The 12,640-nt window shown below is 43.0% G+C and overlaps 1 protein-coding gene across 2 annotated transcripts in view; it reads right to left on the bottom strand.

The window, feature by feature from the left end:
• Positions 1–12,321, bottom strand: part of LOC120221321 (regulator of G protein signaling 7 binding protein) — a 101,342-nt gene extending 89,021 nt beyond the window's left edge. Inside the window, exons 1-2 of one of the 2 annotated variants that reach the window (XM_039218646.1) lie at positions 12,157–12,321; positions 11,110–11,276 (exon numbers count right to left, since the gene is read on the bottom strand). In XM_039218646.1, the coding sequence (XP_039074577.1) occupies positions 11,110–11,276; positions 12,157–12,321 (332 nt within the window). The remainder of the gene's footprint in view (positions 1–11,109; positions 11,277–12,156) is intronic. The other variant, XM_039218650.1, reaches the window with a different exon arrangement.
• Positions 12,322–12,640: the final 319 nt, after the last annotated feature.

The following is a 12,640-nucleotide window of genomic DNA, read 5'->3' as shown; positions in this document are numbered from 1 at the left end:
CTATAAATAGTTGTCCAGGAAGAGAGCATACTTCCAGAGTTACAAATGAATATGTTTCCCCAAAGAATATGTTATAATGTGTTGCATAGGCTTATAATTGAGCAAACTATGGGTTAAATGCATTTTATGACCTAGGTGCTCTAGGTTCAATTTTTCTTAACGACTTTATTATAATCTTGATCGTAGGTCATCTTACAGCTTACCTGTATATCCAGAAAATGTTGCCTCTCTACCTTTTATTCTTAATAGCTCATCAGATGTTAACTCCTCAACGAACTTCTTTCTTTGGTTTATTAAAGGAAGTTTAATTAACATTGTTTCAGTAAGAGCCTCACTCAATCTCGGGTAGATATTTTCTAAATGATTTCTTTTTAAATTTATTTATAAGTTTATTATTTATTTGGAAAGAGTGTGAGAGAGTGAGTGGGGCAGGGGCTGAGAGAGAGTGGGAAAAGGAGAGAATCTCAAGCAGACTCTGCACTATCAGCACAAAGCCAGATGTAGGGCTCGAACTCAGGAACCGTGAGATCATGACCTGACCTGAAGTTGGATGCTTAGTCAGCTGAACCACCCAGACACCCCTCTAATTGATTTCTTGAGTGCCACTGCCTATACTCCTTGTAGACTGTGTCTCATCTCTTCCTGTCTTGTGGAAGCTATACTCAAACCATACTCCTGTCTTCTGAAAACTATACTCAAACATACCTTGCCTAACTTCTTGCTCTCCCAAGAGGTTCCTGCACTTCTGATCTTTTCCATGGGTCCATTTAAAAGTGGCAAAGTCTTGTTGATCCCTTTGGGACTCTTCAGTCTGTTGCGGATTTCTGTGTGAGGAGCATGGTACGCTATAATGAGACTGCATATAAGGCAGTCTGGAGGCATTTAGGAGGCTAAATGATTTCTTTTAATGGCTGATGTGTGGGCTTTTATAGCGAGAACCCACAGATGTCGACTAATAGGAAAGGACCATCCTTTATACACCTTTAAGGAGTAAGAAGTACATCAATCTGAGTAAGTAGTCAGATAGTAAAAGAAGAATTCCGATCAGAAATACAGGTTGGGTGCTGTGAGTGAGGTGGTTGGTTGTTGGCCAGTATCCATTCTCTCCCTTTCCCTTCTAGTTAAAGTGTCCGTTGGAGAAGAATAACTTCCTGGTCTCCTCTGTAGTTAGGTGTGACTACCCGATGTAGTTCTAGAAGTTTTATTTTGGTTTACTTAAAACGAGCTGACCCAGCTGGGAAGCATAGCCTTTCCTCCATTCATCCTCTAGTCTGGGCTGATGGCTGGAGCTCCTGTCATAATCTTGCATCATCATGTCAGGCTGAGGGCGGAAGCAATATGCTAAGAATGGGCAACAGAACAGTGACTCCATGGAGCTACCACACCGATTCTAAATTCCCGTTCTAGGGCTCCTTTTCTGTGTGAGAATAAACCCTGGTATCTTTAAACGACTACTTCTTTGGATTTTTTGTTAAATGTAGCCAAACGAAAGCCATTTCTATACAGATGCTCACTTGGGGAGCTTTAAAAAATATCCGAATGCCCAGGCTGCATCCCAGATAGTTTAAATCAAGAACTCTAGGGATGAAATTCAAGCACCAGCAATTTTTTTTAAAGCTTCCCAGGTGATTCCAGTGTGCAGGCCAAGTTGAGAATCACTGCTTCAGGCTGACAGGCCTCATATTTAGCATGTTCACGAATCTCCTGGGGGATGGGGTGGTGTTTGTTAAAAATTTGAATTAACACATTTTGCTCTCCAGAGATTTCAGTTCTTTGGGTCTGAGGGCAAGCCAGGTGATTCTGAGACTGGCAATCCAGAAGAAACATTTCTGCTTTAGAAAATGGGAGTTGGCTTGAAGTTTTAAAGCAAAGAAGTGGTCGGGTACCTGGGTGGCTCAGTCAGTTAAGTATCCGACTCTTGACTTCATTTCAGGTCATGATCTCATGGTTTGTGAGTTCGAGCCCCGCATCAGGCTCTCTGCTGACAGCGCCTGTTTGGGATTCTATTCTGTCTCTCTCTGCCCCTCCTTCACTTGCTCTCTATCTCACTTCAACATTAATAAACTAAAAAATAAAAGCAAAGAAGTGGCAAAACTAAAGGAAAGTTATAGGAGGACTAGCCTGGAACCAGTAAATACACTGCAAAGAAGAGGTGAGAGTCCGTGCAGTGGTTGATGGCCTGGGGGTACCAGCTGTGAACTAAGGGGGCCATCTCAGATATGGGGAGGAAGGAAGAGAGACAGTAGGTACTGAAAAAAATTAAACACCACAGAGTTCGCTAACTAACAGAATAAGGGTGACGGGGACTTAATGTTAACTGACTTAATTTGTGACAAAAGAATACACTAGGAGTTTGACCTCTGGGTTAGTATGTATTTCACTCTTTTGCTCAAACTCCTTTAAGTCGGTAAAGACTAGAAGTTGATTTACAGCTGCGAATGTTAAGTTGAATTTTGTTAACCTGATTGGGGAACCTTTATTTGCTAAATCAGCTCTTCACTTTAAAGGCTCAGACACTTTATGCTAATAAGAGTCGACTTCACAAATTTTAGTATTTGTTTATATATAAATACGTGTATATATATATAGACAAGCAATATACATATGTGCATATATGTATAGAGAGCAGCACTTAAATGTTTTTCATGTAGTGTTTTTCTTTTTTCTTTTCTTTAAGTCCTGTCTTGCAGAGCAGAGGAAATAAGTGAATATAGTTACTGCTCTCGAGCTGTGCGTTATGGAGATGGCTTTTTAGATGAGTCGTAACTAAACTTACAAGGACTAAAAATATCAAGAGTGATTTTTAAGGGTGATGTTAATGGAAAATCATTATTAAACTATTGAATATCCACCAAGCAGACAGACATTAGGGCAATATTTTATCAAACAACTTTATTTAAACATAATTACTTGGAGCATTTCTAAAATACACACTGTCCGCTGGCCCTCTGTGGTAATGAACACCTATACCTGGGAAATAAGTCTTAGATGTGCTTTAAAGTCTTCTGTTATTTAAAGACCGCTTCCTGGTTTTACAGTTAGGAAAAAAAATAATGATCTGAAGTCATAAAACATTAGCTAATCTGACTGATCACTTCTTACTTTGCAAAGTCTTTGTCAGAGTAGATTTTACAAAGCCAAGGGAAGTCAGTGAACAAACAAAACGGACGTATCCTCACTGACACGCCCCCCAGGGTGCAAGCGTGCATGAAACACAGCCTTGCTCTCTTGTGCTTGCCCATATAAATAATAAAGTGACAATAAATTTTCCTCAAGTTCATTTTAGATTTCATTTTCTCTCTAATTGGCACATTTGTTAAGAAAGGTCTAACGGGTGAAGGTCATTAGGCTGCTGTCTTGTCAAAGCACATAAAGGCTGACTTCAACAGGCAAAGGGAGAGTTCTTGTCTAGATTCCATATCACCTGTCATCTTGTTACTGATAATGGCCTGGTTCTTCAAGTTGATGTGAGCCATTACTAGGTCACTTGTTTCCGGAGTAGGCATCGGGTCCTTACGCAGTAGTGTTAGTACCATGGAGGGACCAGTGCCTGGCCAGTTCTAACCATGAAGACCAGAGAGGGTGAACACCTTGCTTGTGGAGTGTCATGTGCCTCTTCTCTCTCCACCCAAGTATTCTCTCCTGCAGTTGGATTTTTGTACCACCTTTGTGTTCCATGTTTACACACTAGTAGTTAAATTAGAGCCGAGTGCTAACCATACGAGGGATTCAATACCTCTGTGACTGCATCTGTTTCGTACAGAAAGCATTCTTGTCCATGGTCACAAACCCCACCCCTAACATAAGCTAAAGTCTGATGATAAAGCCCTGGGCACTGGGAAGTCTTTGTGTGGAAGTGTTGAGAGAATGTGCTGGGCAAAACTCTACCTCCATTCCCACTGGGCCCAACATCCCCAAGTTTGAAGAGAATTCCTAAAGATGGTTCAAGGGAATTTGCCAGGTTAAATTATGTCTCCTCAGCCCCAAATTCTTACGTTGAAATCCTAAATCTCGGTACTTCTGAATGAGATCTTATTTGGAAATACATCATTGCAGATATAATTAGTTATGTTAGCATGAGGCCATACTGGAGTAGGGTAGGCCCCTAATCTAGTGTGACCGGTTTCCTTATAAAAAAGACAAAATTTGGACATAGACACACACAGGTAGAAGGACATTGAAGATGAAGACAGACGCTTCCACGTGCCAAGGAACAACCAGGATTGCCGCCAAGTCACCAGAAACGAGAGAGGAACAGATTCTTCTTCCCAGTTGCCAGAAGAAACCAGTCCTCTTTATACCTTGATCTTGGATATCTAGCCTCCAAATCTGATGCGTAATCTACCCAGCCTGTGATATTTTGTTACTGCAGCCCTAGCAGAAACTAATTCAGAATTGTTCTCTCATCCTTCCCTTTGATGGATGGCATATACTTTTGGTGCACATATAATCTCCTTGCATGATTTGACCAGTGAGGGTTAAAATTTTGAAAGCAAAAACACCTGTAATAGAAAGAGAACATACAGGGCAGAGTGGGTGGCTTGGCGTGTCTGCCAACCAGGCCTCTTGTGCTAATAAGACCTCCTCCATCATGTGGATTAAGAAAGCTGTGAGGGCTGCCTCCATGCATTTCCATACTCGCCCACCCCACGTACTGGCTGCTGTCTCAGCCCCAGTGTGGGAGCGAAGCATTACCGACTGAGCTGTGAATCTGTATTCTGTCTCTCCCCGCTCTCCCAGCTTCCTAGCAAACGGAATGGAAAACAGACAAGAACTAGCTTGAAGAGGGACTGGGAAAAATGGAGCAGAAAAGTAAATTAGTCAAACAAAACTAAAACAGACTAAAAAAACGGGGGGAAAAGTACATGAGGAGAGATGTAAGGAAAAAAGGAGAGAAAATTAGGGGGCATAGTTGGTCAGGAAACTAGTTGCTGAAGGCAAAAAATCTGAAATCTGTAGGCACGAATCTCTACGATATTGATTATATTGTTCCCAGAAGCCATTAGGAAATTGAGATTCTTCTTGTGATCATAGTATGTTCACATCTCAGATTCTCTCTAGAATTCAATCATGAAATTTCATTCATGATGCTTTTTTATAATAGCTTAGTTCTGTACCTAAAGTCTATGTGAATTAATGCAGAACACTCTAATGATGAAACTAGAAAGTTCAGAAGTCATTCAATGCAGCCCTCCCATTGAGGTGTACAGAGAATTTAACAGACTTGTCCAGTGTCTCACAGCCTTTACCAGAGCTAGGCCAAAAGAGTTTGTAAATATCACACCGAATTAATGAAGAATACAGTTTGATTCATACAAGGAAAATATTAAAAATGTTTTAATGCTTATTTCTGACAGAGAGAGAGAGAGAGAGAATGAACGATCAGGGGAGGAACAGAGAGAGAAGGAGACACAGAATCCAAAACAGGCTCTAGGCTCTCAGCTGCCAGCACAGAGCTCGATGAGGGGCTCGAACTCACGACTGTGACATCATAACCTGAGCTGAAGTCAGATGCTCAATCAAGTGAGCCACCCAGGTGCCCCCATACAAGGAAAATATTTCTAAACTTAAGTACTTTTAAACCTCCACATACCCATATTGTTGTTAAGGTTTTAAAGAAGAAGCCTTTTGATAGCATTCCGGGAAGCTAACAAATTCCCCCAAACATGATAGAAGGAACTAAGGGAAACAAAATATATTTCAACGAAAATAATTATTTGAAACATTTTTGACAAATAAACTTATTTTTGATGAGTGTATCACGATAACCTGAATTTTGAATGTCTTACCAATAATTACACTAACACTAATTTGAATTTAATAATAGTATTACTACACAGTACTCAGCCTTCTGAGTGCTTGATGTATGTTCACTTACTCAGTCCTTAGAGTGCTGATTCAGTCCCATTAGTTATAAAACCCATTTTGCTGATGAGGAAACTGAGGCAGAGAAGGATAATTATCTACCTTCATCAGGTGGTTACACTGTCTGTAAAGGTACAGATACACTATCTGTAAAAAATACACTATCTGTAAAAGGCAGGGCTGAGATTTGAACACAGGCACTGAGGCTCCAAAGTCTGTACTTAAACCGGTGTGCCAGCCTGACATTTGCCACCCTGGGAAGCAATTTGCATATCCAGATGCACGCGTTCCTAGTACGTGGTAAAGCCAGGATTTTATCCCAGTCTAATCTGATTTAGAGTCAAAGCTCTTTCCCATGACACGATGCTGCCTCGCACATTTTCCTACTTAAACCTCACTTTCACTCCGTCAGCAGCCACTAGCAGAAGGTAGTGGTGTGAAGAAGATGGAGTGAGACACAGGCACCGTAAAAACAGTGCTGGAAAAGGAATCCCAACCCCCAGCCCACCAGCCACAGCATAATTTCCCAGGGTCTCCTGCGGGATGTCGGCTTCTGTGGGTTGTTCCTAGCTTGTGTGCTGTGCTCTTTTCTCTTCGTTCTCAAGACATGGTGTATTTGACGGAGCAGGCATGAGACTGGGGAGCGGTAGACAAGACAGCTAAGAGCAGCCTTGGACTGACACAGTGTCCTCTATAGGCTGGGGAGTCACATACTTGGCCCCCCACACCCTCTCAACTACCACATGGTGAGCATCATAGCTGGTTTACGGAGGAGGAAATTGAGATTCAGACAGTGAAGTAATGCCATCAAGGTCACAGAAGATGGTACTCTGCCCAGGTCTGCCCAAATGCTAACCTCTCATGCATACTCAACCAGCTCGCCTCTAAAGTTGCTTAAAATCCTCTAAATCTCTTTAAATACAAAACAAGGAAATTATGCTGAATCAGTACATTGTGTGCCATGAAGCCCTAGGGATTCTTCAGCGGTGTTTCAGAAGTCATTTTTGGAAGGAAGTCCAAGGAGACCTGGCCCGACAGCCGCCTACCCTTGATGTGTGTGCCAGCCATGCACACAAGCGTGTACACACACACACACACACACACACACACCAAGCAGGGCACAGCAATGCCACTTTTGACCTGCCTTAGGAATCTGACTTAACCACTTTTAGACTGAAGGAAGATTCTGCTGCTAAAACAGGTTTGGGGACCACTCTAGCAAGTCCTCATTGAGGCCCCTCTTAACTTTATTTCCGAGGAAAAAATCGGCACCGTAGGGAAAAAAGGGACAGTAACTCTGGTAACTCAGGGCAGGCAGAGAACTCACGTGGCTGGCTCTGTCCAGAAGACCTCAGCTGCTATGTTCTCACTTTTGCTGACCTAGACACAGTCTGAGAAAGTGTCTTGACTGTGTCTGTGAAGATGGCCTTCTTACCCAAGGCCAGCTGGTGAGAAACAAACTCTTGAGTTTTCACAGTCAGGGAGGAAAGGGGTGTAAGCCCTCACTGGTTTTTCTCTCCTTCTTCATTTATCTTGCTTCATCGTCTTTTTGTCCTGTCCACCTCCAACCCAGTCTCCCTCCTCTGGCCCCAAAGCCAGGGTGTAAACAGGAGAATGAGTCAGTGAATTCGGGGCACCTGGGTGGTTCAGTTGGTTAAGTGGTTAAGCACTGGACTTCAGCTCAGTTTGTAATCTCATGGTGCATTTGTTTGAGCCCCGTGTCAGGCTCTGTGCTGACAGCTCAGAGCCTGGAGCCTGCTTCAGATTCTGTGTCTCTCCCTCTCTCTGCCCCTCCCTGGCTTGTGCTTTGTCTCTCTCAAAAATAAACAAACATTACAAAACTTTCTTTAATGGGTACTTGGGTGGCTCAGCTAGGCATCTGACTTCGGCTCAGTTCATGATCTCATGGTTCATGGGTTCAAGCCCTATGTGGGAATCTGTGCTGACAGCTCAGAGCCTGGAGCCTGCTTCAGATTCTTTGTCTCCTGCTCTCTCTGCCCCTCCCCTGCTCACTCTCCTTCCCTCTCTTTCTCAAAAATAAACAGTAAAAAAAAAAAAAAAAAAAAAAAAAAAAATGAGTGAATTCACTTACTCCTTCAAGTCCTGCCTTTGCAGCACCTGTGTTCCTACTCAGAGCACAGCTTTGGTGCTTGGGTGATTGCTGCCCGGCAGGCACCTTGACGCATGCATGGAGGGCCAAGGTTTCTGCTTCCCAAGCCCTCGAGTTGAAGCCCCTTTAACTAAAAGCTAGGAATGTAGAAAAGAATAAGGCCAATGAAAGGCAAATGATATTCATGGTGATGGAGATCATACCTTTTTAAAAAAACACTTATTGAGCTCTATTTTACACAGTATAAACTTCAGTCATTTGAAGTGTGCGATTTAATGACTTTTAGTAAATCCATAGCTGTACAGTCATCACCATGTTCAATTTTGGAACACTTCGATGATTCTAAAAAGTTACCTCAAGCTCATTTGCAGTAATTCCCTGTTGCCACTCCCAGATCTAGGCAACCACTGATCTACTTTCTGATGCTTATACATGTGCTTTTTCTGAGTGTTTCATATAAAAGGAATCCTAGGATATAGGGCATTTTGTGACCGGTGTCTTTGATTTAACATAATCTTTGGTTGATCCATATGTTAGCGTGTTTTAGTATTTCACTCATTTTTACATAATACCTTTTTAATGTTTTGGGGTTTTTTTTTTTTTCAATTTTGAGAGAGAGAGTGAGAGTGTGAAAGGAAGAGAGCATGAGCAAGGGTAGGTCAGAAAGAGAAGGAGACACAGAATCTGAAGCAGGCTCCAGGCTCCAAGCTGTCAGCTCAGAGCCCGATGTGGGACGCGAACTCAAAAACCTGAGCTGAAGTCAGATGCTTAAGTGAGCCACCCAGGCCCACCTTACATAATACCTTTTTAAATGGCAGCCATAGGTAGAGGAAAGATGATGGATTTCAGAACCGTGCGGATGGCTGAAACATAGTTATACTACTTTTTAGTTGTGTGACTTTGGGCAAATTCCCTTAACCTTCCTGAGACATATTTGCAAAATAAGGATATTAATCCCTCCCTCAGAGGATCATTCTGTGAATTAACTGGATTGTCCTGGCAAATGACGGGCACTCAAGAAATCCAGTCTTTGCCTTTATTGCTCCCAAGAACCTTTGCTTTTCTTATGCTTGCTTCACATTTCAAAGTGAATGCTACAGTCTCCTCACCAGCTTTCACATCAACTTGACATGAGAACCCACATAACTAGCAGTCTCAGGAACAGAATTCCACCAAGGGGAATCATATCTTCCATTAATGAAAGCTACATGGTGAGAAACTAAAGCGATTTCCTTCAGTCATATTACTGTCATATTTTAGAAAAAAGGTTAAATTGTGTTTATTATTTTAAGGTGGAAAATGTTTCAAATCGTATCCTAGAACATTATACAGAGTTGGCCTTACCTCTTCAAGGCTCTAAGAATACCATGTTTTCCCACTAAGTCTTAAAAACTGCTCTCAATAACATCAACCCTCAGATCGGATAAAAGGAAGTAGCAAAGGGCTATCCGCTTGTGAGTATGTAAAATCCATCTCAAATCCTCAAAACTCAACTTGGAGGCAGTAGTTTCGACTCCTTCTTTCCTGAAACTTTGGAAGAGCCTTGCATTTAGTAAAACACACTAAACTGAACTCCTTGTTTCCTTCTCTAGGCAATCTTCTCTGGTTAGAACTTGTTATCCATTTGAATTTCAACTTACAGGGTTCCTGAATACAATCCCATTGGATGCCTTTGGTCACAAAGTTTATATGGACGCTACTCTTTAGGTCCGAGCATAAAATTTCCTATTCTAAACCCATTTGCCCTTCTGTATCATGGTTTCTTTACAGTTTTTATTCTGCCACTATTCCCATTTGTGTTTCTGATTGCTGTTCCTCCCTTCTTCTCTGGGATTTATCACACCTGCATTTCTCCCGCAGATTCCTTAAACACTGAAATCCCTTCCATTTCCTTTATGGAATCCCAGATTCACTTCCTGTTACTCATAGTATAACAGTTAAAACAGAAAAGGACAAGGCTTCTCAATATTTCTACTAACTTCAAGGACATTAGATTGTGTATCTTTTTTCATGATAGAAAATGCCACTTGTTAAATGTAAGGTAATTACTGAGAAAGGTAACATATGCCTTTAATCTGTATATAGCAGTAATAGTCACTATACATATTATGGTCATTATACATATTATTGACACAAGGAGGGCAAAGAATGATTCTTTCAAATAAGTAAATTAGATATAATTTCTACACATGATCAATCTGCAACATTATCTGGTTAGTCTGACTTGAACTTTGAAGGGGATAAAGACATACACAGATAAAAGATAAAGGCTATATCCAGATGAAATCAAACACTTTAATGTATTAGTGTAAGCATTCCTGTGTTTCCAGGCTCTTTGTTCTTATTTGAATATAGTAACTGTTGACAAAACCCATGACTAACTTTGTTCTTGATACTGAGAGATCATGAAGAAGTAGATGGGGTCTCAGAAGAGATCCTATCACTCACTATATTAGCACCAAAAGTAGGTTTGGGAATCCATAAGTGTGATAAAAATAAAGATAGTGAGGAGGGGCATATAAACGACCTAGGTTTAGGTAGATTTGTGAATTTCCCCAATTTTTAAAATAATTTTCTTATGTTAAAAGTTCCCTTTCATACACTACAGTGAGGAGAGTAATTTATATCTAAGACTTTATTTTAAGGATTTTATTTTAAATGGTACCATAGGAATTTATCTCATGGTATAAATAGTTTAGTAGATCTAGGATTTAGGAAAGATTTTCTCTCGACTGCACGGGCCTTTTGTGCAGTAGATGTTTAAGAGCAGATGACAAATAATCTTGAGGCATGATGACTTAAGTTCGTTTTGATAGCCAAACATTCTGCAAAAATATCTTAAGCCCCAAGTTCCAATATGAACCGCATATTGAAAGTTGATTTTTTAAAAAAAAAAATCACCTAATACCCGAATCTTCAATATATGTCCATACAAGGATCACAAACCTTCAGACTGTAATTTGGCATATAGCTTGCCTATAGCTCTCAGAAGAGATCTCAGAGTGATTGGTTAAAACCCCACCTTTGCAAAGATCACCTGGGAGGTCTTGGCCACCATAACTTAGCGTCCGCGTCCATGCATCATGTATCTGAGTTACCAAATAATGTATATGAGTTACCAAAGAGTCTCCTACCCTGAGATGGCAGCAAGTTTTTGGTGTGCCTGGCGGGCCATTTCACAGCCTTTGGTTCTTGTCTTGTGCATTTCCGCCCGGAGGGAGGGGCAGCTGACAGAGACATCCCCGATAGAAATGACCATCTCTCGGTACAGGGCCACTTGAGTATTGAACTCTTGGACAAGCTGGAAGAGAATTGAATTTCTTTCATGAAACATCATCAGAATGTTTCCTATTTCAGTGTAAAGGAGCATGGGCTTTCGGTGACCCCTCAGCCAACTCCACAAGTCTCCAGCTAAGGGGCCTCCAAATTGTTTAAAGATCAAGGTACAAAGAGGGTACGTTTCTCTTTGTCCAAGGCAAGTGTTTATTTTTCATTGGTAAGTCAGGTCGTGGAAGCTCTATTTTGGGACTAGTCACCCTACCCGTTCAGACTCAGTTTCTGAAGAGCAAGAGTGTATGCCACCGCTGGGTCACTAGAGTTTGATGCTGGGAACTTTTACTTAAAAGCTCCCCTTTACTACAGCTAAGATAAGGATGTGTACTTGGAGGGGGAGAAAGGCCAAAGGCAGGTTGTCAGAGGCAAACCTTTTTCACCTCCCGCCAGGCCACTGAACCACTCTGGCTCAGGAGCCTTAGGGAAGACCGGCCACAGCCTCAGCGCTGGAACCTTCGTCCCCTCTGCAGCGCCCCGTGTGCTGTGTTTGGGTTTATTGGCTGCTGTCTCCCCACAAAGCAGCACCCCCACCTTCCCCTCTCCCTCCCTCCCTGGTTAGCAAGCCAGTTCACCGTGTCTTTCGCATCCACCATTCTCTGAGGGGGTAGAGGCATGACTTACAGCCGCTGACCCATACCGTGGCACTTCTCTGTTGGGGGCATTACGACCCGGGTGTTACCCTGAATCTGGGGACTGCAGATTTAAAAATAGTGCATGTGCACGTGATCGGCATGGAGGGGCTGAGGGTGGGGGAGTGGCAGGCAGTCAAGCAAACGATTAACATACAAGATTCCCCCACCTCCTCTCCAAAAAAAAAAAAAAAAAAAAAAAGCGCAGTTTTCACCTACCATCTTGCAGTCGTCCAGGGCTCGTTGGGTTTTGTGGGCGCTCTCGGAGCTGCTGCCCCTGCGCTCCCACTCCCCGCTCTGCAGCGGGGGCTTGCTGATCTGGAAGATCGAGGAGCGGGTGGACCGGCTGGGGCGCTTCTTGCGCCCATTCGGTGCAGAACTCATGCATACACATCCACCAAGCCCAAGCCGCTGGTGCAGTGCGCCCCGGCGCGGGCGGCCCGGTCGTTGCCCTGCGTGCCGCCAAGCAGCCGGAGCCGGGAAGCGAGGCGCGGCGCTCACAGGGCTGGGGCTGGCTGCGCGGGTGGGTAACCTTCAGCTTGAAGGAGAGCCTGGGAAGCGCCGGCTGCGCCGTGCAGCATTGCTTCCACTAGCCGCGAGGAAGGGGCTTGGTCAAGTTCTGCTCAGCAGCATTGCCGGCCCTGTCCCGGGAGCTGGGCGCTGACGCGGGCTCGCACTACCTGCCCTTCGGCATGGATCGCAA

This window comes from Hyaena hyaena, unplaced genomic scaffold, assembly GCF_003009895.1.
Source record: "Hyaena hyaena isolate Hyena2069 unplaced genomic scaffold, ASM300989v1 scaffold_768, whole genome shotgun sequence".
Classification (NCBI taxonomy): Eukaryota; Metazoa; Chordata; class Mammalia; order Carnivora; family Hyaenidae; genus Hyaena; species Hyaena hyaena.
The sequence above is the reverse complement of the archived record's forward strand: the minus strand, read 5'-3'. Positions and strand labels throughout refer to the sequence as shown.